Here is a 23152-nt window from a genome sequence, read left to right as displayed (position 1 = left end):
CTGCACTTTAGTGGTAGATTATTCTAGGCAGGATCGATTATAAAAGCAATATGGAATGTTGTAACGAGTCATAATGCAGTTGATTTCAATTACACGGCGCCTTTTAAGGCTCAACATCAAATATTTTTCTATTCGCTTCCCGAACACGGAGTCCCGGGTTCGATTCCATCATCATCATCATCATCATCATCTGAACTGGTGCCCGGATGGGACGCCTTTCTAGCTACGCACTGTTTTTCATTCCTAGAAAAAAACCCACAGAAATTAACAGTAATGTATGCGTCCAAAGGAAACCAACCGAAGACAACGTCATTAGAGACAAAGCACAAACTCATCTCATATTGCTGCGGCACTAACCTCGGTCTGATGGTGTTCACATTACACTTAGTCATCAAAACTTAACTGAAAGCTTTTAATTTTCGCGCTAACCTTACTGGAGGTCAGTCAACGGTCACACTTATAAATCATTTTTCCGTTGAAAATGTTCTTATGTCAAGCCAATGAAGCATGTTTACCACATAATGTGTACACTCCAATTACCTTCTGTTCCTTGTTTAATTTACGCAATTTTATTTATGCAGTAAATATAAGACTTCAGATGCGGAAGTTTGTGCGGATGTACTAGACAAATGAAAAAACTGTTCCTAGAATAATCTACGTATTTTCGGTCGTACACGGCACTTCGTATATGTTAGTGAAGACGTATCGGAGGATTTTTATTAGTGTTTGACAAAATGGAGAGAGAACATTTCACCGATCCATTTTAGTAGTGTTCAAACAAACCTTCAGCTTGTTAAATGCATTACGCTAATCACAAACTATCTGAATGTAAAAATCATGCCTTGTTTTTTGGGAATTTTTTTTCCCCTACCTGACAGTCATTGCACAAGACTGGCACGGAGTAAGCCCTAAGCCCTAGAAGAGAAACTTCCCAATCCCCCCCCCCCCCCTCAAGCAAAATAGGAAAGTGAACGGTCCAAGCTCAATATCTGCAACATGGAGCAAACTTCAAGAACGGCGTCTTAGTTGTGTGGTCATGGTGTTGGACTGCAAAGGGGAGATATCCATGTTCAAATCTCCCTCGTGCCCCATGTTTCTCACAAAATTATGAACTTTCCGTCCCGTCACTGACGTGTCTGTTCTCGTTCTGTAGTCTTGGCAATTGTCATACTATACACTGGTTACAGAAAATGAGTCATGTGTAAGGATATATTATCGTCGCAAGTTAATGTGATGAATAAAAGGAATTCAAGAGTCAAAACTTACAAAACGGAACGCAAGATTCATAACATGGGGCACTCGTATAGAAAAAACAGGATGTACATACGTCTGGAGGTCCCTTCCTTACAACTCGCTGTTGCAAACAGACGTTGCACCTCGACACAGACCAATTTTAATACAGTGAGCAGACACGTCAATGAAGGACGGAATGTTCGCTATTTTGTAGAGAGAGAGAGAGAGAGAGAGAGAGAGAGAGAGAGAGAGTTCTGAACACAGATCTCCCCCTTCGCAGTCCAACAGCGTGACGCCATGGCGACTTTCATTTGCTCGATGTTGCACATCTTGTGCTTGGGCCGTTCACTTTTTAAATTTTGCTTTTTTCCCTACAGTTCATTGCACCTTCTTCCCGTTTTCATGCTTGATCTATGTTCAGTTTCTGACGGGCTATCCACTGGGCCATCTTACCACTATATCAGAGGAAGGGACGGAGAGTGCGATGGGGAGTTTTCCTTATTAGATATACCACCGTTCCACAGCAACGATGTCGACTGCAGCCTAGAATCGGGAACGATAACGGAAGAAATTTAGTACAATTAAATCAGTCCTAAATACCGAATTTTAAAAACCAAAACAAATGAAAAGTTTACGAAATATCCGCTATCACGAAAACGACTACTATGAAATTTTGGGCTGGCAGTAAGAAACGATTGGCTTTAAATCCGGGGAAGGGTACCACATCGGGCCGATGGTGGGAGGGGGGTGTACAATGAGATGAGGGGCGGTAGCACGTGGATCTGGCCGCTTCTGGCACAATCGATTTGGCGGAAGGGAAAAATGAGCATCCCTCGAACTGACCCAATTCCTGGCGACGGCCGCAGCCGGCTCTTACAGGTGTGCAGCCGCAGTCCAAGGCTGGGCGTACAAGCAGAAGCTGCGGTACCTGTCACTCCAACATCAGCACAGAAATCTCAACTCCGCTTCCTCATCCCTAAGACTAGGTTCCAGTTCGACCAAGTGTTCGTTGACACGTCGAAACCAAGGTTTGAACTTAAATTGTCGAGATCTTATATCCTGGGAAGGCGATTAATACTCATCTTACCCGTTTGGTTAATGTAGGAAACTGTAATTACGAGACCAAGATCTACATTCAGTGTTTTCTGGCTCCTGTAACTGACATCCAATACAGATAACAGTAAGCGTCTTTGTGATGACGCTTTGTTCACGGTGTTACTAAATGTCTTCCTGTGAATTAAAAGATTTTGTTAGCTGCTATGCTCTGACAATATATCGGGATAACATTATGTAACTACAGCAGTTGAAAATAATCTACTGGTTTCATACTACCGGTACACACTTCAAGTTCAGTTAGAACTGCGCCACGGCTGCGAGATTACCAGTTTTTAAATATTCCTTTGTATAACAATTTAGAAAGCACTTTTAATATAAAGTAAACAACGAATGAAACCAGCTGAGGTAAAGCCTACTGTATGATAAAAGTCTACATATGGCATTAAAATGAGATATTTCAGCATCGATGTACTTGTCTGAAGTAGCAGCATTCTATTTGGCAACGCGGTGGTGAACGGTTTACAAACAAGCTACGGTAACAACACAAAAATCAAATCGAACAGGTAAAAAATTCCAGTGCTGAAGAGAAAACTGCCATGTCACTGTAACTACACCACTTCATGAGGTAAATGTGATTTTATTTGGTATTTCCCATTTAGGATGAAACTGGATTGCATCTGTACGTAAATTAATCAAATATGGTACGACTTTCCCTTCTAGAAGTGAGAGAAAGCCATTTAAAAAAACTAAAGAAATTGCCACACTTCCACCAACCTGTAGCTTCCTGAACCTCTCTTAATACATTTAGTCGGCAAAGTAGTAAACTAGCAAATTGATCTATACTATAAAATTATAAGCCAATGGACTAGAACCAATTATGGGACTATAACATATTATGCAACTAGAAACTTTTCATTGCTTAATGCCATTCGCTGTGATATCCTTAAATAGCAGAATGTAATGTTACTCTGTAATCACTTCTCAAAAGAACAGAAACGAGAACTACTGGTCGGTGCAAAAACTTATTCCATATTGAAATCAGCGGCATAAATATCTGTTCTAGCTATAAGATACACAGATTCTATGCAAAAATCTGCTAATCGCTTCTTGAGACATGACGTCACATCCTAAATTCCTTAAATACATTTTTTTTACTATTATGTTGTAAAACATCCATGTTGCACGAAGAAAAATGTTCCTGAAACCGTCCAGTCGCCAAGTCACTACTTGTAGGATAATTATCAGATGGTTAACAGTATGCATCAACTAAGTGTTAAGACAGTTGCCTGAAGAGTTCAGTTTCTGATGTTAGTCCGTATTACAATAGTTTTTATACAGACCAATTTTGTGTTGATTTTTACAATACAGGTCAAAATAATGGGCAACTGATAGCAAAATACTCTTCCTGAGAATGAAAATGTACTTATTCTCAAATAAACAGATAGTCTCCACAGTATGATTAATACCAAAAGCACACAAAATATAACACGACCATAGCAACTGCTTTAACACCAACATCGGCGATGTCTAGTCGACGAGTGGTGCATGTAGTACCATAAATAAGCCGCAATGAATCAACAGAAGTCTTAAACTTCTATTTTAAGTAATAGTACCACAACAACTTACCCATCACCAACAACAACACATTTAATAGCTTGCATTTTCACTGCACTGCACGTATCTCCTCTCCTTGACAGAATCAACGGAAATAAGCATCCATGGGCGGGGAGAAATATGGTGGAGATAGCTACCAAACTCAAGTTCTATACTTATTTTCGAAAACAATATTCCTTCAGTTTCTTTACATATAATAACTATATTATAACACTCACATTTTGTCGCGTATGTATAGAATAATATTATTGAAAATGGTTTTGATTTTCCACTCTCATTTGACACTCGTATAACCGAAAAGTTGACATTCTACAACATCAAAATAATGGCTGGCGTGTGGCAACAGCAGGTGTTTGCTTTGGATGCAAAGTATAATGCTCATCGAGCGCCTAATCATCCAAACTTTAGTATGTGTCTTACACTCTAAATTTAATTGCTGTAGACAATCCCTGAAATTCTAACCTTGGTTATGAAAAGTTTCACTGTTGGGGGGACGGCACCAGCAGAGCTGTCAATTCGTGAATCAGTAGAAACACAAACATATCAAATGTTTTTGGAGTTTACACAGAAGACTGCTAACGATCTAGGACTGATATAATGTTTTGATTTTTACAGGAACTTTGTACATTCGCAGACGAAGCCAGCTTCTGAGAGAGTATGCCAAAGGAGAGGTAAAACTATTTTATAAACTAACAAATGTACGCTCATTTTTACTCCTGAAATAAAAACTCCATAATAGTTTGCATATTTGCTGCACTCCGACTATTAAACAATGTGGTCTTGAGTTTATTATTTCAAGTTACAAGCCCTCTGCAGTTGTTGTCATTGATTGCGATGAAAAATGGATGGTTTAGTAGATAACAATATGACAGAAATGCCTGTTACTGCCATATAAGCATTGCTTACTCCCTATGATCTTGGTAGCAAACGAATCATTCCAGATGAGAATGTTATTAATTATAGACGCTTCTGATAGAAGATCTCTAGAGGGCTCAGTTCTTAGCTAAATTCTTAATATCAGTAAGTTTTACCACACTACTGGTAATTTGTCATTATGGCGCTGCGTTTTGCGATGTTCAGGAGTGTTCCTCACTTTTTGTAACACCATAGTTTGATCTTAACAGTATTTTCTTGCGGCCCATTTTCTCTTATTTCTAAACTGGTTAGTATTTGTTTAATAGTCTCATCAGTCTTCACTTGAATCTGACCCAGCTAAATTATTTGAAACTAATGTACCAATATTGCCAAAGATAACCAACTATAAACACTTGTAATTTGTGCATGATATATTTGATGATGCTCCATATTTCACATTCATAGACGATCACAGGTTTCACAATGGTACTGAAGGTACTATTGCTTCTCCGTAATGTGAATAATTTGATGAAAGTGCCATTAGCTTTGTGTGCCTATGTTTTAACATCTTCTGTTCTGCATGTTTCTGTAGCAGTGTTCCACTGATGTTTCTAATGATACCATATGCAACAGGTGTGGATCTTGTGCTTTGTGATTTGTAAATTTTGTCGTAGACAGAATATCATTTTATTGTGAACGTGGTACAAGTGTCTCCCATATACCAACATACATTCTGTACAAACCTATCTGCCCTCAGCATACTTGATACACAACCATCAAAGGTATTTTGCAGACGGGTTACCTACTGGAGAAAGAAATTATTTTTATGATAAGTTGGCAGTTACCTAAAACACTATTCAAATATGTTTTTTGAATTGTAATTAAAACTTTCATGTTAATATGCTCCATTTTTAATTGTTTAATTTTGATTCAATATGAGCTAGGCTATCTGTCATTCATAATTTAATGATTCCATTATAACTTAGTGATTCTGAATTATCAGTGAAATACTAATTTAGTTGTTCCAGAAAATCATTGGCACTACCTTGACGTTTGTTTTCCAGAATTAATCTGGGTTCTATATCTATCGATCTTGCTTTGATACATCATTAAATGCTAGCATAAACTTATGTGTATTTAAATAGTTGAAATAAATTAAGGTTACTGAAGAGAGAAAGGCCACACATATCATATATACAGATTTTGATTGGCACAACAGCTGCATAAATTTATCAGTAATGAATCTCTGTATTTTGGAACCGCAGATCCATACTTAAAGACCAGAAATACACCATCTGACAAAAAAAGTGAAGCATCCAGAAGACATGGTTGGATGTCAGTATAACTTTGTGCATGTATGTACCATTGCCAGGTATGTAAATGATTAGAGTTGTGATTCTTTGTGACAGGTAAAACGGCTGCCACAGTGCATTAGTGTTTTTCTTAGTATTTTTACCGGGCCTGGTAGGGTATGTAAGGGATGTGGGCAGCATCAGTTGTTGAGCACTCACTTCCAAGGACAAGGACGTGTTGTGTACTCAAATGAGACAGCATTATCAGTTCCTAATATAGTTTAAAAGAGATCTAGTTGTGGCTGGCTAGACAAATTTTGCGTTATCCAGATTTGTGAGATCTGAGGTAACAATGGGCTGATGTTCAACTGCATGGGAACATGAGCACAGGCATGCTCATTGTCAAGGTTCTGGTCGACCATGTCTGACCACCACAAGAGGGGTCACCATATTGTTTATCAAGTACATCATAACTGCTTCACATCTGCACCTGTCATCAGAGAACAAGTACTCTCAGCAACATTCTGTGTCATCCTGCACCATTGGTTGGAGACTAGCAGCATCTGGATTAGAGAATTAGCATCCCGTGTGTCGGCTGCCATTAACACCACAACACAAACAACTCTGTCTGGAATGGTACTATGACTAGGAAGCATAGACTACTGATGAATGACATGTCATTGTGTTCAGCAGTGGATCACAGTTCTGCATTACCCTGGATGACCATCGTCTGCAAGTATGGTGGCAAGCTGAGGAGGGCCCCATTCTTCCAATGGTGTGGAGAAGCACACGGTGTTACCCTCATGTCGTGGTGTGAGGAGCCACCAAGTATGACCTCAGGTCATGGCTGGTAGTGTTCGAAGGAAATATTGACAGCACAATAGCACATTATAGTTACCTTGCGACCTCATATGTTGCCTTTCATGCGCAAGTATTGTGGTGTCATTTTTCAACAGGACAATGCTCCTTTACATGTGACACATGTCTGTATGAACTGTTTGTGATATGATGTGGTACTCCTGTGGCCAGCAGGATCTCCAGATCTGTTCCCAATAGAACATGTATGTGCAACCAGCTTGGACGTCAACATTGTCCCAGTGCCAGTAGTTAGGATATCAAGAATCCATTGCAACAGTTGTGGGCCATTTTACCTCAGTAGCAGATACAGTTGCTGTATGATATCTTTCCATCCAGACCATACAGGGTGCAGCGTCATGCAGATAAGTGGGCTCTTACTGCCAAGTTGTTAAATTTGTTTCTTCTCTCATGTTCTTTTGACTTTTGAATCCCAATTGTTTCATTCCCCCTCCTCCACCTCTCCTCAACTTCCATTCAGTCCGTAATCATACTCTGCAGATTCTAAGATTGCATGAAGCAGAACATCCAGGGAAGTGGAGTAAGTCAAAGTACATATTAACAAAAAACATGCAAATCATACAAACTTTGTCTCAGCGCTGTATTAACAATAAACTATCACTATACTGTGTAGTGCCAATTATGCTTGTGCCAGCTAAATTGAAGCAAGTAAATTAAGAACAAAGTTCATACTCTAAAAATAATTGATGCTTTCTTATTTATATTACCTGCTAGTGGTAGCTTAATATGTAGTTGCTTACAATGATATTTTTCAAAGGAAATAGTTATGTGCATCTGTAAACACAGTGTCTTGTTTACAGTATTCACACATTACTACTTGTCATAAAGCATTACAATGTACACTGCTAATTGCCGTACAGCTAAAAGAATTTTTCAATCTTCGAGTGTTGATGTTGGGTGGAAGTGGGTAATGAGGTGTATTTTTACTTTTCTTTTGAATTGATTAGGAGTCCTGATTTTTTAATTTATGTTTGGTTGGAGGCTTGTGAAATACCTTTATGCCAAAGTCAATTTGATCTAAACATCGACAAGGATATAAAGTCTACATGAAAATTTATTTTCTTTGGTTTCAACTGCTGACATTTTAATGCAGCTTAAACTGTTTCTGTTGCCAGAAAAAAAATCATTAAGGAGTAACTGTACCTGGAAGTAAGAGTAGTGTAGTGCTTTAAAAAAAGGCCTCTCCAAGGTTATCCATTTGGATCAATATTCTTGCTTCTAACTTCCACTGAATAAATAAAAAAGTTCATGAGACAACAAGGAATGAAAAAAATGCAAAAGAAGCCAACACTCTTGTCATTAGGGCGACACAGATTGAGAGACATTTCTAAGGACAAAATATTGTGAACGAAGGTTCTTGATTATTTTATTCATGTGGTATTCCTCTTTAACTTGTTGTCTAGCTGAACTCCTAGGGAGCTTACACAAGAGTTTTGTTTAGTGTATGACCACTAATGTCAGTTTCTGATGCTAGCTGATCACTTTTGCTTGTTTGAAATTGTGTAATACTGGTCTTTGTGAGATTAGTTCTTAAACTCTGTACTGTGAATCAGTTGTAGGTCAGTTTAGCTATCATTTGACTCAAGTCTGGTAAGGCTGAGTTTGTACCATTGATTAATATTATTGTGCCATCAATGGAGTGATGTGTGCACCACGACCAAATAGTGGATAGAATTGGAAGGAGAATCAGCATTGGCCGTATTTTGTTGTTTTATTGTCAGCAAAATCAATTTTCAGTCACTTAGTGACCATCCAATTTTAATTGTATATTATAGCACTGAGGATGGTCACTAAGTGACTGAAAACGCATTTTGCTGACAATAAAACAACAAAATACAGCCAAAGCTGATTCTCCTTCCAATTCTATCCTTTAAAGTGATTGGAAGATCATTTGTGTATATCGAGAACAAGAATAAGCTCCTTAATGATCGTTGAGTAACTCCACAAGTTATGTCACCCATCATGTGGTTAATTTTATTCCTGTGACACCCCAGTAGTCAGCATATTGGATTTTTGACATTTGATGCGCATTTTGTATGTTTGTAATGTTAGGCAGTAGATTGTCATTTGTTTAGACATGCTTGTATCTGGATCCTGGTGCGATTTGCTTTTAGTCCACACTATTGATTTCCACAGTGCTCTCTGAAAGTCTGACATCTGTGGCAGTGATACAGAGGCCTGGGTATTGACATACAAATTTATTGGGACAGTGTTACCCTCGTTAGCTTGTAACATCAGTGGATGGAAAGCTGACAATTTTGTTTATGGGTACTGTAGGTGCCATCAGGTATTGGTGTGAAAAGTTGATGTGAAGTATGTCTTGCTTTGTTTCAGTCACCATTGGTAAATGTGGAAGTGAAGCTATATCTGGGCAATAACTTCCACTTAATTTACCAGTAGAATAAAACTACTGCTGTAAGTGAAGTACCTCAATCCCATTCTACCAGTTCTTTGTGCCCACCAAGCAGATGTGTTTACATATTTTTTAATTATTATGATACTGCTATCATGCTGTTTTTGTCTGTCAGAAGAGTACAAGAACACATCTCTAGTTAAATACTGACCCACCTAGCCAGTAGGCCTACCTTACAGTTGTCTTTAGGCTATTTTTTGTTTTTCTCTAATCGATGTAATGTATAGTAAGAAAGAGTTGCAAGAATTAACAAAAAAAAAAAAAAACCATGCAGTTTAACCATAACTCTGGAAGTTACATTCTTATCTTATCTATGTTGTAAATGGAAATTAAGGAAGGTGAAGTTTCGGGACAAGGCAGTAGTGTCATAAACAATTCATGTGCTGAGAGCATCCTTTTTCTGTTGTATCTGTTGGATAACAAAACTGTAGTTTGGACTGTCATTACCTTGTTTATTTGAAGAGCTATAGAGTAAAGTTTTCTTATTAATTAATTATTCTAACAAATATGGAATGAGGCTTTGTAATTAACTAATCATTGTGAACATATGTAATCATTGATATGTAGCTTTAGTTCATTCACACTAATAACATACAGTGGGATAATCCAAGCCATCAACAACTGTTCCTTAGGTACAACTGTCTAGTCACTTATATTAACATGATGATAAATAGTTTGTCTAATTATTATGTTCAAGTAGTTACAATGATGTGTTCCATCAAGTTGGACTGAGCCACTAAAGGTTGCATACCGTATAACAGAATTGTAAACAGTAAATGTATCATTATAATGGAAAATCCAGGATGGAATGTAAAAGTATTGTGAGGAGGAAAGTTGCTACTCACCATATAGCAGAGATGCTGAGTTGCAGTTAGGCATTGTGAGAGTTCTTTTGTTGTGCCTACCTGCTACTCAGCATCTCCGCTATACGCTAGCAACTTCCCTTCTCATAATAATGTATCATAATATTTAGACACACCATAAAGAGAGAGCAGTAACAAGAAGTGAAAAATGTAAACAGGAAATGCAATTCCTTCTTAAATGTGTTTCATCAGCACTTTCAGTATTGTTTTCCTCGCAGACCATAAAGGGGTAACTGAGGAAGAAGGATTTCCACATCTTGGATCAAAGTACTGTTTGTCAGGTGGGCGATGGTACCAAATTCAGAGTACTAAGAATTAGTAATTGAGGCTGCACTACAGTCGGTACTGTGACATCCTCCATGTCATAAAAGAAACTGAAAAGCAGCTCCTTGCATGACAAAAATTTGCAAAAGTAAAAGAAATTGTTTGATACATTATTGAAATGGAAAAAAGAAAGTAAGAAAACTAAGATACTGTTACCTATTTGCAGTCATGAGAAATAAAAAATAATTTAAAATTAGTGACCACCATATCCAGTGAATTAATATTTTCAGTGCAATTATGGATACAGGAGAGAAGTGTAAATGGTATATTTACTGTGGAAAACATCTTGTATATTACTAAGGGATATCAGCTTCAAAGAAAAACTCACTAAAATGATTACAGCAATAATCAATTTTATTTTATCCCTGCTGAATCTTGTGAATTTGGCAGCCTTTAAGGATTGTTGGTGAATAGTGCAAACAGCCACAATTACTTTTAAATGTACTATATTTCAATCTCATAACCATTTTCTGGCTATCATGCTCATCTACAGATGGCTAATGTCTCTGATTTTCAATAGAAGCATGTTGTCATGCTGTGTTAAATATTTTTGTGTAGTGCAGGAGCAGAAAACGTACTGCTGATGAAGGCATTAATTTAATCGGAAACATTAGCCATCTGAAGAGGCACTTGATAATGTAAAACCAGTTATGGCATTGAAATAACATGTATTTAAAATCAAAAGTATTTGTGGCAGCTGGTTGCATTATCCACCAGCAGAAATCATTAAGTTGTAGTAAGTGTGCTTAATGATGTACTGCACTGTTGCACTGACTTGATATGACCTTCTTTGAGCATTTTACAGTCAGTCAATGACTTGGTGTACTTTATGAAGTACTGAAGTATAGAGTAGCAACACATTTTGAAAAAAATTCTTATTGTGAATGCATCTATGTCTTTCAGTCTTCTCCAAAACCATTGAGGTAATAGTATACTGTCGAAAATATGATTTGATCTCACTAATGTAGTTATGACGAATCCAAACAAGGAAAACACGTAGCACCTTCAGTGACCTGTTGAATGTGTTTGGTAGTATGGATCACAAAATTTTAACTATGGAAATCGTAGCTTCATTGTACTAATTATTGGCTCATTAAATGACAGGATGTTTACATTCTTAACAAAAAGAAAAGGAAAAAAAACAGACATTACTCAACAGTACTGCAAAAAGAGAAAAACTTACTTTTCCTACTATAGCAACCCTCTAATGCTTGCAGGGGCATATTGACCAAAAACACAATGTCAACCACATCTGACACATTTAAGATAATACCTGAACAGATTTGTAATTCGTTCTCAGGAATCAGTTTAACTCTTAATCATAGAGAAGTAACTATGACCTGGCCCCAATAATAGGTATTTATAGTTATGCTTGAAGTGAAGAGAAGAAGGAAGAAGATTAGGATGACATGCCTCACTGACAACAGGCACTTTAGAGAAACAGCACATACTCAGATTAGGAAAGGATAAGAAGTAAATTGGCTATGTCCTATTCAAAGTAATTATCCTGGCATTTGTTTTATGCAGTCTAGGGCAAGCATGAAAATCCTGGGATTTTACTGGTTGGGGATTTGAACCACGATATTCGTGAATGAACAGTTCTATTGTCCGCAAAAAGAACTTGTTTCTCATTTCAAATTAAATGGTAAATCATTATCATTTAGACAAACAGCAGAAACCCCACAGTCAAATCATTCAGAACATTGTTTTGTTTACCGTCTGTGCAGATGACATGGTATACGTATGTGAATTACTTGTGTTTGCATGTTTACAAAATTGATGATCATTGCTCAAAGTTATTGCACTATCAGAACTAAACAATATGTAGATAACAGTAAGTATTTTCCTCAATTTAACAAAAGCATTTGAGTGTGGATCATGCAATACTTCTGCATATGTTGGCATTTATGGCATTATGGAAAATGCTCAACAATGATCATTTCATATTTGAAGAGTACGAAGCAAATTATCCTCCAGCATTGACAAATAGAGGAAAGGTCTGCATCTGACTGGAGTTATACAAAGTGAGGGGTGTCACAGAGTTCCGTTCTGTGTCCATTGCTTTTCTTCTATTCTCTTTATAGATAACACAAGTGTTATTGTGAAAAGTATGGAATATAATATAAATAATATAGCTAACAAGGCAGTCCGTAACAATAGTACATGAAAGAACAGATTAACACTTAACTACAACAGAATGCAATGCATACAGTTTCTGACATGGAAATCTTGTAAAAGCAAAATTTTATTGTCCCGGTCTGATTAAAGGGTCAGTGGAATTGATCATTTTAAATTCTTAAGACTGATGGTGAATGGAAGACTATCTTCAAAGTATTACGTTCAAGATCTTCTGTAGAAACTGAATGCTGCTGTCTTTACTATAGAAATGATGTCCAGCATCTCTGACATTGAAATGCAGAGTTTTGTTTACTTTGCTTACTTTCACTTGACTGTCTTTTGTGGTATTACATTTTGGGGCAATTCTGTGCACTCGGCAAGAATATTCTTAGCTTAGAAAAGGGCAGTGTTGTTTGCAAACTTCATGTAGCCTATTGTTCAGATATTACAGAATTCTAACTTTGCCATCCTTGCACACACACACACACACACACACACACACACACACACACAAAATGCAGCATCAAGAAGGAGTAGGGCAGCACAAATGAAGTTGGTAGGCATGATTCTACATCTGGAATATGATTTCTATACAAATTTCATGCCATTCGCATAAGAGTGGCACTAGTAGTGCCACTGTGAGGATGAAAATCAGGTTTCATTTGAATGTACGCTGTAACAGTCGTGAGTTAGTTATCTTTGAGATTGGATGTAATGAGTTGACGTTAGTCAAGAATGCCATTAATGTGACAAAGATTCCAGTATCAGCACCACACCGTGTTTGAACAAGGTCACGTAACAGGGCCTTGAGAAGCTGGATGTTCCCTCTGTGATACTGCAGAAAAACTAGGCAGGATGCAGCCACTGTACTTGACGGCTGGCAACAGTGGTCACCAGAATGTAAAGTCTCAAGAAGACAGGTCTCTGGATGACCACACGACACCACCGACAGGGAAGTCCATTGTGTTCAGTGTATGACTCTGTCACATCAGTAATTTGAGCAGCAGTTCGCACCACAGTGACCCAACAAATTGCAACAAATCAGAAACTTCAAGGACAACTCTGAGCCCAGCACCCTGTAGCATGCATTCCATTGGCCCCAAAACTGTCATTTGCGAGTTCAGTAGTGACAGGTGAGAGTTCACTGGAGGGCGGGGTGGAGGTCTGTTGTATTACCTGCTTCAGTGCCAGTGACGACCATATATTGGTTAGGAGGAGGCCAGTTGAGAGCCTGCAACCAACCTTTCTGTGTATTACACACACTGGATCAATGCCTGGAGTTATGGTCTGGGGTGCAATTTCGTATGACAGCAGGAGCACTCTCTTGGTTGTTCCACACACCCTGACTGCGAATTTTTACATCAGTCTGGTGATTCGACCTGTAGTGCTGCCATTCATAAAAAGCATTTCACAGGGTGTTTTCTAGCTGGATAAGGCTTGCTCACATACCACTGTTGTAACCTAAGATGCTCTGTAGAGTGTCAACATGTTGCCTTGGCCTGCTTGATCACCAGACCTCTCTCCAGTGAAGCATTTATGGGACATCATCGGATGACAACTCCAGCATCATCTACAACAAGCATTAACCAACTGTCCCTGTATTGATGGACCAAGTGCAACAGGATAGAAGTCCATCCCACAAACTGACATCTGGCACCTGTACAACACATTGCATGCGTATTTGAATGCTTGCATTCAACATTCTATGAGTTACATGATTTATTAATGTAACAGCATTAACTTGTAATCCTGCAATATTAATCACTTAAATATTTTACCTAGACAAATGTAATCCCCTTATCTCATCACTCTACATCAATTATGTTTTGGTGTTGGGATTTTTTTTCTATCAGTGTATTTAATGGGATTTTTGGTTGTCCATATTGAGTCATTCAAAAGAAAGTGCAACATTCATTCAGTGAACACTAGAAAGATAAACAATATAAACTGGGATAACACTTCCTTAGGCATTAATTGAGTAATATGGTGCAGTTGTTAGCATACTAGACTTGCATTCAGGAGGATGACAGTTCAAATCCCCCTCTGGCCATCCAGATTTAGGTTACCATGATTTCCCTAAATTGCTTCAGGCAAATGCTGGGAGTGATCCTTTTTAATGGATACGGCCAGTTTCCTTCCCAGCCTTGAAACAGTGCGAGCTTGTGCTCTGTCTCTAATGACTTCATTCTCAATGGAACTTTAAACCCTAGTCTTCTTTTGTTCCTTGAGCATTGTACATTGAGGTGTGCACTATTCAGTAGGTTTTGTTTACAGTTGGCTTCCAACATAACTAAAAAAATTGGGTGTCAAATTCCAAATATTCAAATCCAAGTTGAAAGGTTTCCTTGTGGCACACTATTACTATTCTGTACAGTAGTTCCTCACAGACATTGAGAACTTTTCTCTATAATGTGTTATTTATTCAAATACTCCCTTGTAATTTTGCTGTGTTTCATTAATTCCTTTGTTAATGAGTTTTGTAACCAACATTCTGTAAACTACACTCCTGGAAATGGAAAAAAGAACACATTGACACCGGTGTGTCAGACCCACCATACTTGCTCCGGACACTGCGAGAGGGCTGTACAAGCAATGATCACACGCACGGCACAGCGGACACACCAGGAACCGCGGTGTTGGCCGTCGAATGGCGCTAGCTGCGCAGCATTTGTGTACCGCCGCCGTCAGTGTCAGCCAGTTTGCCGTGGCATACGGAGCTCCATCGCAGTCTTTAACACTGGTAGCATGCCACGACTGCGTGGACGTGAACCGTATGTGCAGTTGACGGACTTTGAGCGAGGGCGTATAGTGGGCATGCGGGAGGCCGGGTGGACGTACCGCCGAATTGCTCAACACGTGGGGCGTGAGGTCTCCACAGTACATCGATGTTGTCGCCAGTGGTCGGCGGAAGGTGCACGTGCCCGTCGACCTGGGACCGGACCGCAGCGATGCACGGATGCACGCCAAGACCGTAGGATCCTACGCAGTGCCGTAGGGGACCGCACCGCCACTTCCCAGCAAATTAGGGACACTGTTGCTCCTGGGGTATCGGCGAGGACCATTCGCAACCATCTCCATGAAGCTGGGCTACGGTCCCGCACACCGTTAGGCCGTCTTCCGCTCACGCCCCAACATCGTGCAGCCCGCCTCCAGTGGTGTCGCGACAGGCGTGAATGGAGACGTGTCGTCTTCAGCGGTGAGAGTCGCTTCTGCCTTGGTGCCAATGATGGTCGTATGCGTGTTTGGCGCCATGCAGGTGAGCGCCACAATCAGGACTGCATACGACCGAGGCACACAGGGCCAACACCCGGCATAATGGTGTGGGGAGCGATCTCCTACACTGGCCGTACACCACTGGTGATCGTCGAGGGGAAACTGAATAGTGCACAATACATCCAAACCATCATCGAACCCATCGTTCTACCATTCCTAGACCGGCAAGGGAACTTGCTGTTCCAACAGGACAATGCACGTCCCCATGTATCCCGTGCCACCCAACGTGCTCTAGAAGGTGTAAGTCAACTACCCTGGCCAGCAAGATCTCCGGATCTGTCCCCCATTGAGCATGTTTGGGACTGGATGAAGCGTCGTCTCACGCGGTCTGCACGTCCAGCACGAACGCTGGTCCAATTGAGGCGCCAGGTGGAAATGGCATGGCAAGCCGTTCCACAGGACTACATCCAGCATCTCTACGATCGTCTCCATGGGAGAATAGCAGCCTGCATTGCTGCTAAAGGTGGATATACACTGTACTAGTGCCGACATTGTGCATGCTCTGTTGCCTGTGTCTATGTGCCTGTGGTTCTGTCAGTGTGATCATGTGATGTATCTGACCCCAGGAATGTGTCAATAAAGTTTCCCCTTCCTGGGACAATGAATTCACGGTGTTCTTATTTCAATTTCCAGGAGTGTATGTGCTGACTTTACTTTGTGACCAAGTAGCTAGTTTCACATGGTCCCACAGAGCCTGATAGATAAATAAATAAATAAATAAATAAATTGGTAAGACAGATCAATGCTATTATATAAGGTCTAGGAGCTAATAGAGTACCCTTGTCAAATATGCAGTCATTTTGACTTTCAAAATGAACTTATTTCGGCAAGAATTGCTTAATATAAAATGTACATTGTTTATACTATTTTCTGTTTGTTGCTATCATCATTCATAAGCCTGTGTCAGTTTTGCCTTCTTTCATTGCTATTAACTTCATGTAGCTGAAAATTTTCTTTTTTTTTGAAATGACATATTACCAAAATAAGTGTACTTGTCATGAAGAATAGTTTTGAGTTGAGACCCCTAATTTTTATAGTTTATCTGTTCAATAAATTATTTGTATGCACCTCACAATAATGACAGAAATAATAATTAAAAACCGAATGAGGTGGTGCAGTGGTTAGTACACTGGGTGGGCGTTCACAAGGACAGTGGTTCAAACCCATTTCCGGCCATCGTGATTTAGATTTTCTGTGATTTCCCTAAATCACTGTAGGTAAATGACAGGATGGTTTCTTTGAAAGGACATTGCTGATTTCCTCCACCATCATTCCCTAATGACTTTGATGTTTAGTCACTTCCCCCAAATCAACCAACCAATAAATAAATAAAAATGAGGAATGGCAATGATTCACACGTAGCTAATTGATAAATTAGTTTAGATTGTGTGTGGTGTACAGACACATGTAATAGTACAGAAACTTTGCTAGCTTTTGAGACACCTCACCTTTTTCTAGTTTAAGTACACACACAACTAGAGAGACACTCAAACGAACACTAATTGAAACTCTAGTAAACTCTCTGTACTGTCACATGTGACTATGCACCATGCACAAATCAGCTGTAGGCAAAGTTGTCTTTCCCCCCTTTTGTTTATTTAGTTGTACAGCAGTACATAGTACTGCCTATAAGAAGTATTGTACATGTGGGTTAAATTATGTGTGGTTGTTATTTGCTTACAGGATACAGTGTTGCGAAAGCAGTATATCAAAATAAGAAGCCAACTCCTGCAACAGAGGTATGGCCTATCATTTGATCAGAGCAGTCTACGTAGCAGGAGTGCGAGGAGTAGCAGTCGGGTAAGAAAGAAACTGTTCCAAAGAATGTCAAGCCTTATGTAAATTTTTGCACTATCCATAAAAATGGAGAATTGTTTCAGTTGATGTAATTTATGCCAGGGTAGATCAGTGAATCTCCTGAGAGTTCAAGACTACAACAGGAAAGTATTATGAGTGAGCAAGGAATAGTGGTACCTACAAAACAGGCAGAGGCATCACGAGCTATTGTGGGTGGCACAACAATCGCTGAGAACTATGCTTTTGTTGGAGTGCATCATATATTTGATCAGGTAATCGTTAATGTGATATTTGGAGGAATAAATCTTTATCCTATGATGTCTTTCTTGCAATAGTGTTCTCTTGCATTTTCAGCACACAGCTGCTGTCACAGTATTGAAATTTGCAAATAATGATCGTTCTCATTTATGTTGTGCATCTTTTGATGGAACTGTTTCCATATGCAATGTGACAGCAACTCCTCCATGTGTTGAAGTTATTTTGAGAGGTCATAAGAAAGCTGTTACAGGTGTGTCAGTTACATAAAATATTGAGCTATACTTTTTCCACTACTGTTTATAATTGTGACATGAAAATTAAAATAAGAACAATTAATTTGCAGATTGTGATTGGTCTGTTTCAAATGATCTAATGGTAAGTTGTTCACTGGATGGGACACTGTGCTTGTGGCATGTGGCAACGCAGAAATGTTTAAGAGTTGTTAAAGACCAGATGGGTTCAGAAATGCTTTCCTGCCTCTTTCAGCCAGCAAATAATAATATGGTTGTTGTATCCTTTTGACACATTCATTGTAAAAGGATATCAGACTTAATAGCATTCAGTATTATTTTGGACTGTAGATTTTTATTCTGTTCCATCCCTCCCTGTCACCCTCCCCTCTCGTGTATGTATGTTTACGTGAACTTGGTGTTTCGAAGTATTTCTTATTAGTAGAAGAATACATGAGTCTATTTACCAGCTGATGTAATAATAATTTCAGCAGTTAATAAGTTGACACTCCTTATCTTCCCTTACAGAATTAATGTCTTATTTTCTTCTAACTATTTGTGCTTGTACCTTTTCTTTTAGATTCATGAAGGTGATACCAGAAACTTAAGGTTCACTTATGTTTCCCTTGTTACTAAATCTGAACTAATGAATGTTATATGACTGACTGCCAGTTGAGAAATCACTCTGAAATTGTTAAGTAAATTCTTGAAAACTGTATGTTTTGACTAGATTTTAATTCTATTGGTGATGGATAAACAAAATATTCAGCTCATGATGACTAATGAACTGATATTATTAGAAGAGCTAATAATATATATTTAAGTAAGTAAAGCTGTCCTCACACTGAAGGTAGGTTTGAACACTAAAGTTCTTTACAGTGCACAGTCCTGTTGGTATACCTTTGCCTTCCTCTGACTTTTGAACTGACTTATCCAGCCAATTGTAAGTAGGCTTACTATCTTTTTTGGGTCCTGAAACATTAACTTCATTTATTCAGTTGTACTCTCCACTAGATATAACAATAATTGCCTCAGTTTTAGTTCTAACAACTTGGTTCATGTCTAGCACTGTGGTATGATAGAGTAGCCTCTTTAGCAGCACCCTCCAGATCACTGTTATTCCTATTTTTGGCATTAAGAAAATCTCTTATATTTGGTGAAGCAGTAGTATCAATAGCACTCGTATATTTAGCTGTTCACATAGTCTTTAGTATCACCCTTTTCTTTATGTGCAACAGAAAATTCCCCAGTTCATAGTGTACAATTACAAAAATTCATATTTGTGTTGCATGTTTACATTAAACACACTCTTTCTTTTTACCCATTGCTAAACGATAAGACAAAAAATGAATAGAGATAAAATTATCAAAATATGTAGACAAGTTACTTCAAACATAAAAACAACATAAATACAGTGCCCCTGCTGTATTACCAAATGACTAAGGGAAAACTGGTAGAACAGTTTGGCACGCTTTCCCATTGCCATCAATGCTTGCTCCAAGGTCGTCTCAGAGAGGCACAGCGTAAGAGAATGTTTAAAAATGTGAACTCAAACATATAGGACTAAAGTTTAAAAAATTAATAAAATTAAAAAAAAAACTTCTTCCCAGTGGTAAAATTTTCAAACAGCAGACATTTTTGTAAGCCCGGAGAGCACTAAAAACCAGAACTGTCCAAGCTAATACTGAGCGAAAGGTAAGCCTAATTATAGGGAGAGCTACAGTTTAATGTTGACTCGAGAACATGATTCAACTTGACAATTTTCAGATTAATAAATCATTGCCAGAATTGAAGGAAAAAGTAAGTGTCAAAAAGACATAGGCTCAACAGAGCATTGAACTCGAGTCCCTGGATTTGTAGTCGGGCAGTTATTCACTTAGTCATAGAGTCACATTCACTATACTGTAAAAACAGTATATTGACAGACTTTATGTCAAGGATGGAGTAGGCATTAATAATAAAGATAGAATTTTCATGACTTTTTGTGTTGTAAAGAACTTGTTAAGGAGAACTTGTAGAAGGGGAAACTGGTTTAGCATTAGTAAAAGAGATGGACAAGGGACACCATCTCTACTGTGCTTTCTAATCTGAGTCTTGAAAAAGCTTCAAATGTCTGGTTACAAAGGCAGAAAGTCAACCTAGATATGTCCGTGTGCTAATGATATAGCAAATATTAGCAGAAGAAGAGTTTCACTAGAGACAACAATAAGTGACCGGACAGAGGCCACACTTCCTAGAGGTTTTGCTATTAATGAAATTAAGACCAAGTACATGAATTTCAGGAGGAAGGAAAATAATAACTTTGATAAACCATCAGCGGATAAAGTATTAGCAGTGGAGTGTGATCCCACTAACTCTGTTTTCTCCGGGAGAAAACAGAGATGGCTGATACGATCAACAGACAACTACAGGCACAAGCACCAGTGCCACCTGGACTATACGATCTGCCTAAAATACACAAGAACCACAAATGGAATGCAGCGGACCAAAAACGGAATGCCAACGCTTTAGCAGATTGCAGTGAGCAGGAGTGAACCACAGGGGGAATGCCTGGCACCTCAGACAAAATTCCAAACACAGCAGACCAAAGATGGAACACCCAGGAGTGGGTCTGGTGGCTGCAGACCACAGAGGGAACACTCAGAATGAAAGCATATGGAAAACAGAATGACAACATCCCAGAAGATCACAGCGAGTGGGCACGGACTGCAGAGGGAATGCCTGCAACCACCAGTGGAGGAGGAAGGCCACAGACATAAATACTGGATCAGATCCACTTGAGGAACAGTCTCAGGTTGCACCTGATGAAGGTTACGAGCTACGTTACCAAAATATCGTGCAAATACGAAACTGGTATCCGGCAGAACACCTGACAATCCAAGATGTCATTAGATTACCGGGGAAGCCTGAAGAGTTATATCTGCAGCTGGTTTCAATTTTCAACATGTGCAGAACTTTGACTGTTTATGACCTAAAAGGACAAATTCCATGTCAATTGAAATAAAACAGCACATCTTAAATGGTAAATAGATGCTTCCACATATTTAAGAAATTATTGGCCTCTAGGTAATTAAATAGCCAGCTGAAATTTGAAATTTATAAGGTCATGATCAGGCCAGTTGTAACCTACAGTTGTGAAACATGGACACTAACAAGTACTGATGAGCAGCAGCTCAGGATATATGAAAGAAAGGTTCTGCTCAAGATCTATGGGGCAGTTTAGGATAACAATGGTCTTAAGAGATCTAGAGCAAACACTGAGCTGGATTGCCTCACACAAAGAGTTGACATTGTGAGAACAGTAAAAAGTAGGAGAATAGCCTGGCTTGGAAATGCCCTTAGAATGGGTACTGGACGAACAACTAAAAATGTTTTTGAATGGAAACCCGCTGAAAGAAGGCAGAGATGAAGGCCATAAAGTAGTGAATAGATGATGTGGAAGAAGATATAAAATCTCTGCACCAGAAGATGGCTGACAACTGTGCTGAGAGAGTAGAGTGGAGGAAATGTGTTGAAGAGGCTAAGACACTTGCAAAGTTATAACACCATAAGAAGAAGAAGAAGAAGAAGAAAGAATGAACTTATCAAGCAAATTTATTACTTTGCACTTATGAAAGTATTGAAGTTTTTGGTCTTTAAATTTTTTGTTTCTCTAGGTACTGCTAGACCGGACTGTTTTATTTTGTTTTGTCCCATTTGTAATTGTGACAGTTATGATAGTAGAATGTACACCAGACAGTAGCATTATCTGGAGCTGACATCTAAACTTACAGGCATGTTAGTCAGGAGCCAGTCATATCATCAGAACTTCTTATAATAGCATAGAATGTTTGTAATTGTATTAGTCATAAAGTTTTCACTCTGTAAATCTTCACCAATAGATTCTTAGCACTGCAGACCTGAAAAAGGCACTTGCAGTGGGGACGTGCAGCCAAGAAGACAATAGTAGCATCAAATACAGGAGTCTTGCGTTGATTAGCATAATGTCTTGATAGCTCACTGAGCTAATTGACAGTTGGAAGCTTAGCTGAAGGACAGTAGCATTAAATTCAAATCCATTTTGTGCTTACGTTATGTATTACTGCATTAATTTAGTTTACATATGTTATGAGAGCATAGAGACTTTAGTTCATACATATTGCAGGATTGGACCCTCAGAAGGACATGGGAAAGGGCAGTTAATAATGCATCCAAATGTAAAGAAAATAAATTCCTGATATGAGTTTGTAATCATAATGAACTTTATTAATAATTCTGTTTGTGTCATATCAGACTTTTCTATCATATTATATGTGTCAGTTCTTGATACATTCATATTATTTCATGTTAAATGTTTCAGCTCTTGGCATACTCTTGGAACCAAAAGTTGGTTGAAACCAAAAATAAGTAGCAGTGAAACTGACAATGGAATATGTGCAGAGGGGATAGGTTTGACACTAGTGATGGCAGTGTACTTATCACTGTAAAAAAAACTTCATAATATATAATATATACTGAGATATACACAATTAACGTGCCAGGTAATCTGGGTGGAGATATGGAGTGAACTTGGATGTGAAATAATAATCTGATGTTTCTACTGGCCTCTCATATCCAGTAACATAGTGTGTATCACCTGAGGGAAAGCATGGAAAATAGATACTGTGTGTAAATTCCACAATCATGCTGTTGCGATAGGAAAAGATATTAATCTGTTTTCTATGCATTTAGAATGGGATTCAGGGACAAAAAATCTTGTGACACTATACTAAACATATTTTCTGGAAATTATTTAGAGCAATTGGCGAGACACTCCATGTCCAAGGAAAATGTACTGGCTCTTCTGGCAATGAACAGGCCCAAACTTTTCAACTCAGTGGCTATAGAGACAGGAATCAGTTATTGGAGCATCCTTGATTACTCAAACAAAAATTTAAGGAAGGTGGAAAGATATTGCTGCTTAAAAAGTAT

General features: G+C 38.7%; 2 protein-coding genes across 2 annotated transcripts in view; one reads left to right on the top strand and one right to left on the bottom strand.

Annotated features, from left to right (window-relative positions):
• LOC124774918 (ras-related protein Rac1) overlaps positions 1-4031 on the bottom strand; it is a 101692-nt gene extending 97661 nt beyond the window's left edge. Inside the window, exon 1 of the mRNA XM_047249595.1 lies at positions 3916-4031. Coding sequence (XP_047105551.1) covers positions 3916-3950 — 35 coding nt within the window. The 5' untranslated portion in view covers positions 3951-4031. The remainder of the gene's footprint in view (positions 1-3915) is intronic.
• Positions 4032-4196: 165 nt separating this feature from the next.
• Positions 4197-23152, top strand: part of LOC124776345 (WD repeat-containing protein 13-like) — a 90047-nt gene continuing 71091 nt past the window's right edge. The window contains exons 1-6 of the mRNA XM_047251294.1: positions 4197-4310; positions 4519-4574; positions 17601-17717; positions 17822-17986; positions 18069-18222; positions 18316-18482. Coding sequence (XP_047107250.1) covers positions 4229-4310; positions 4519-4574; positions 17601-17717; positions 17822-17986; positions 18069-18222; positions 18316-18482 — 741 coding nt within the window. The 5' untranslated portion in view covers positions 4197-4228. The remainder of the gene's footprint in view (positions 4311-4518; positions 4575-17600; positions 17718-17821; positions 17987-18068; positions 18223-18315; positions 18483-23152) is intronic.

Source organism: Schistocerca piceifrons, chromosome 2, assembly GCF_021461385.2.
Source record: "Schistocerca piceifrons isolate TAMUIC-IGC-003096 chromosome 2, iqSchPice1.1, whole genome shotgun sequence".
NCBI classification, from domain to species: Eukaryota; Metazoa; Arthropoda; class Insecta; order Orthoptera; family Acrididae; genus Schistocerca; species Schistocerca piceifrons.
Note: the sequence above shows the minus strand (reverse complement) of the source record. Positions and strands in the feature narration are given on the sequence as shown.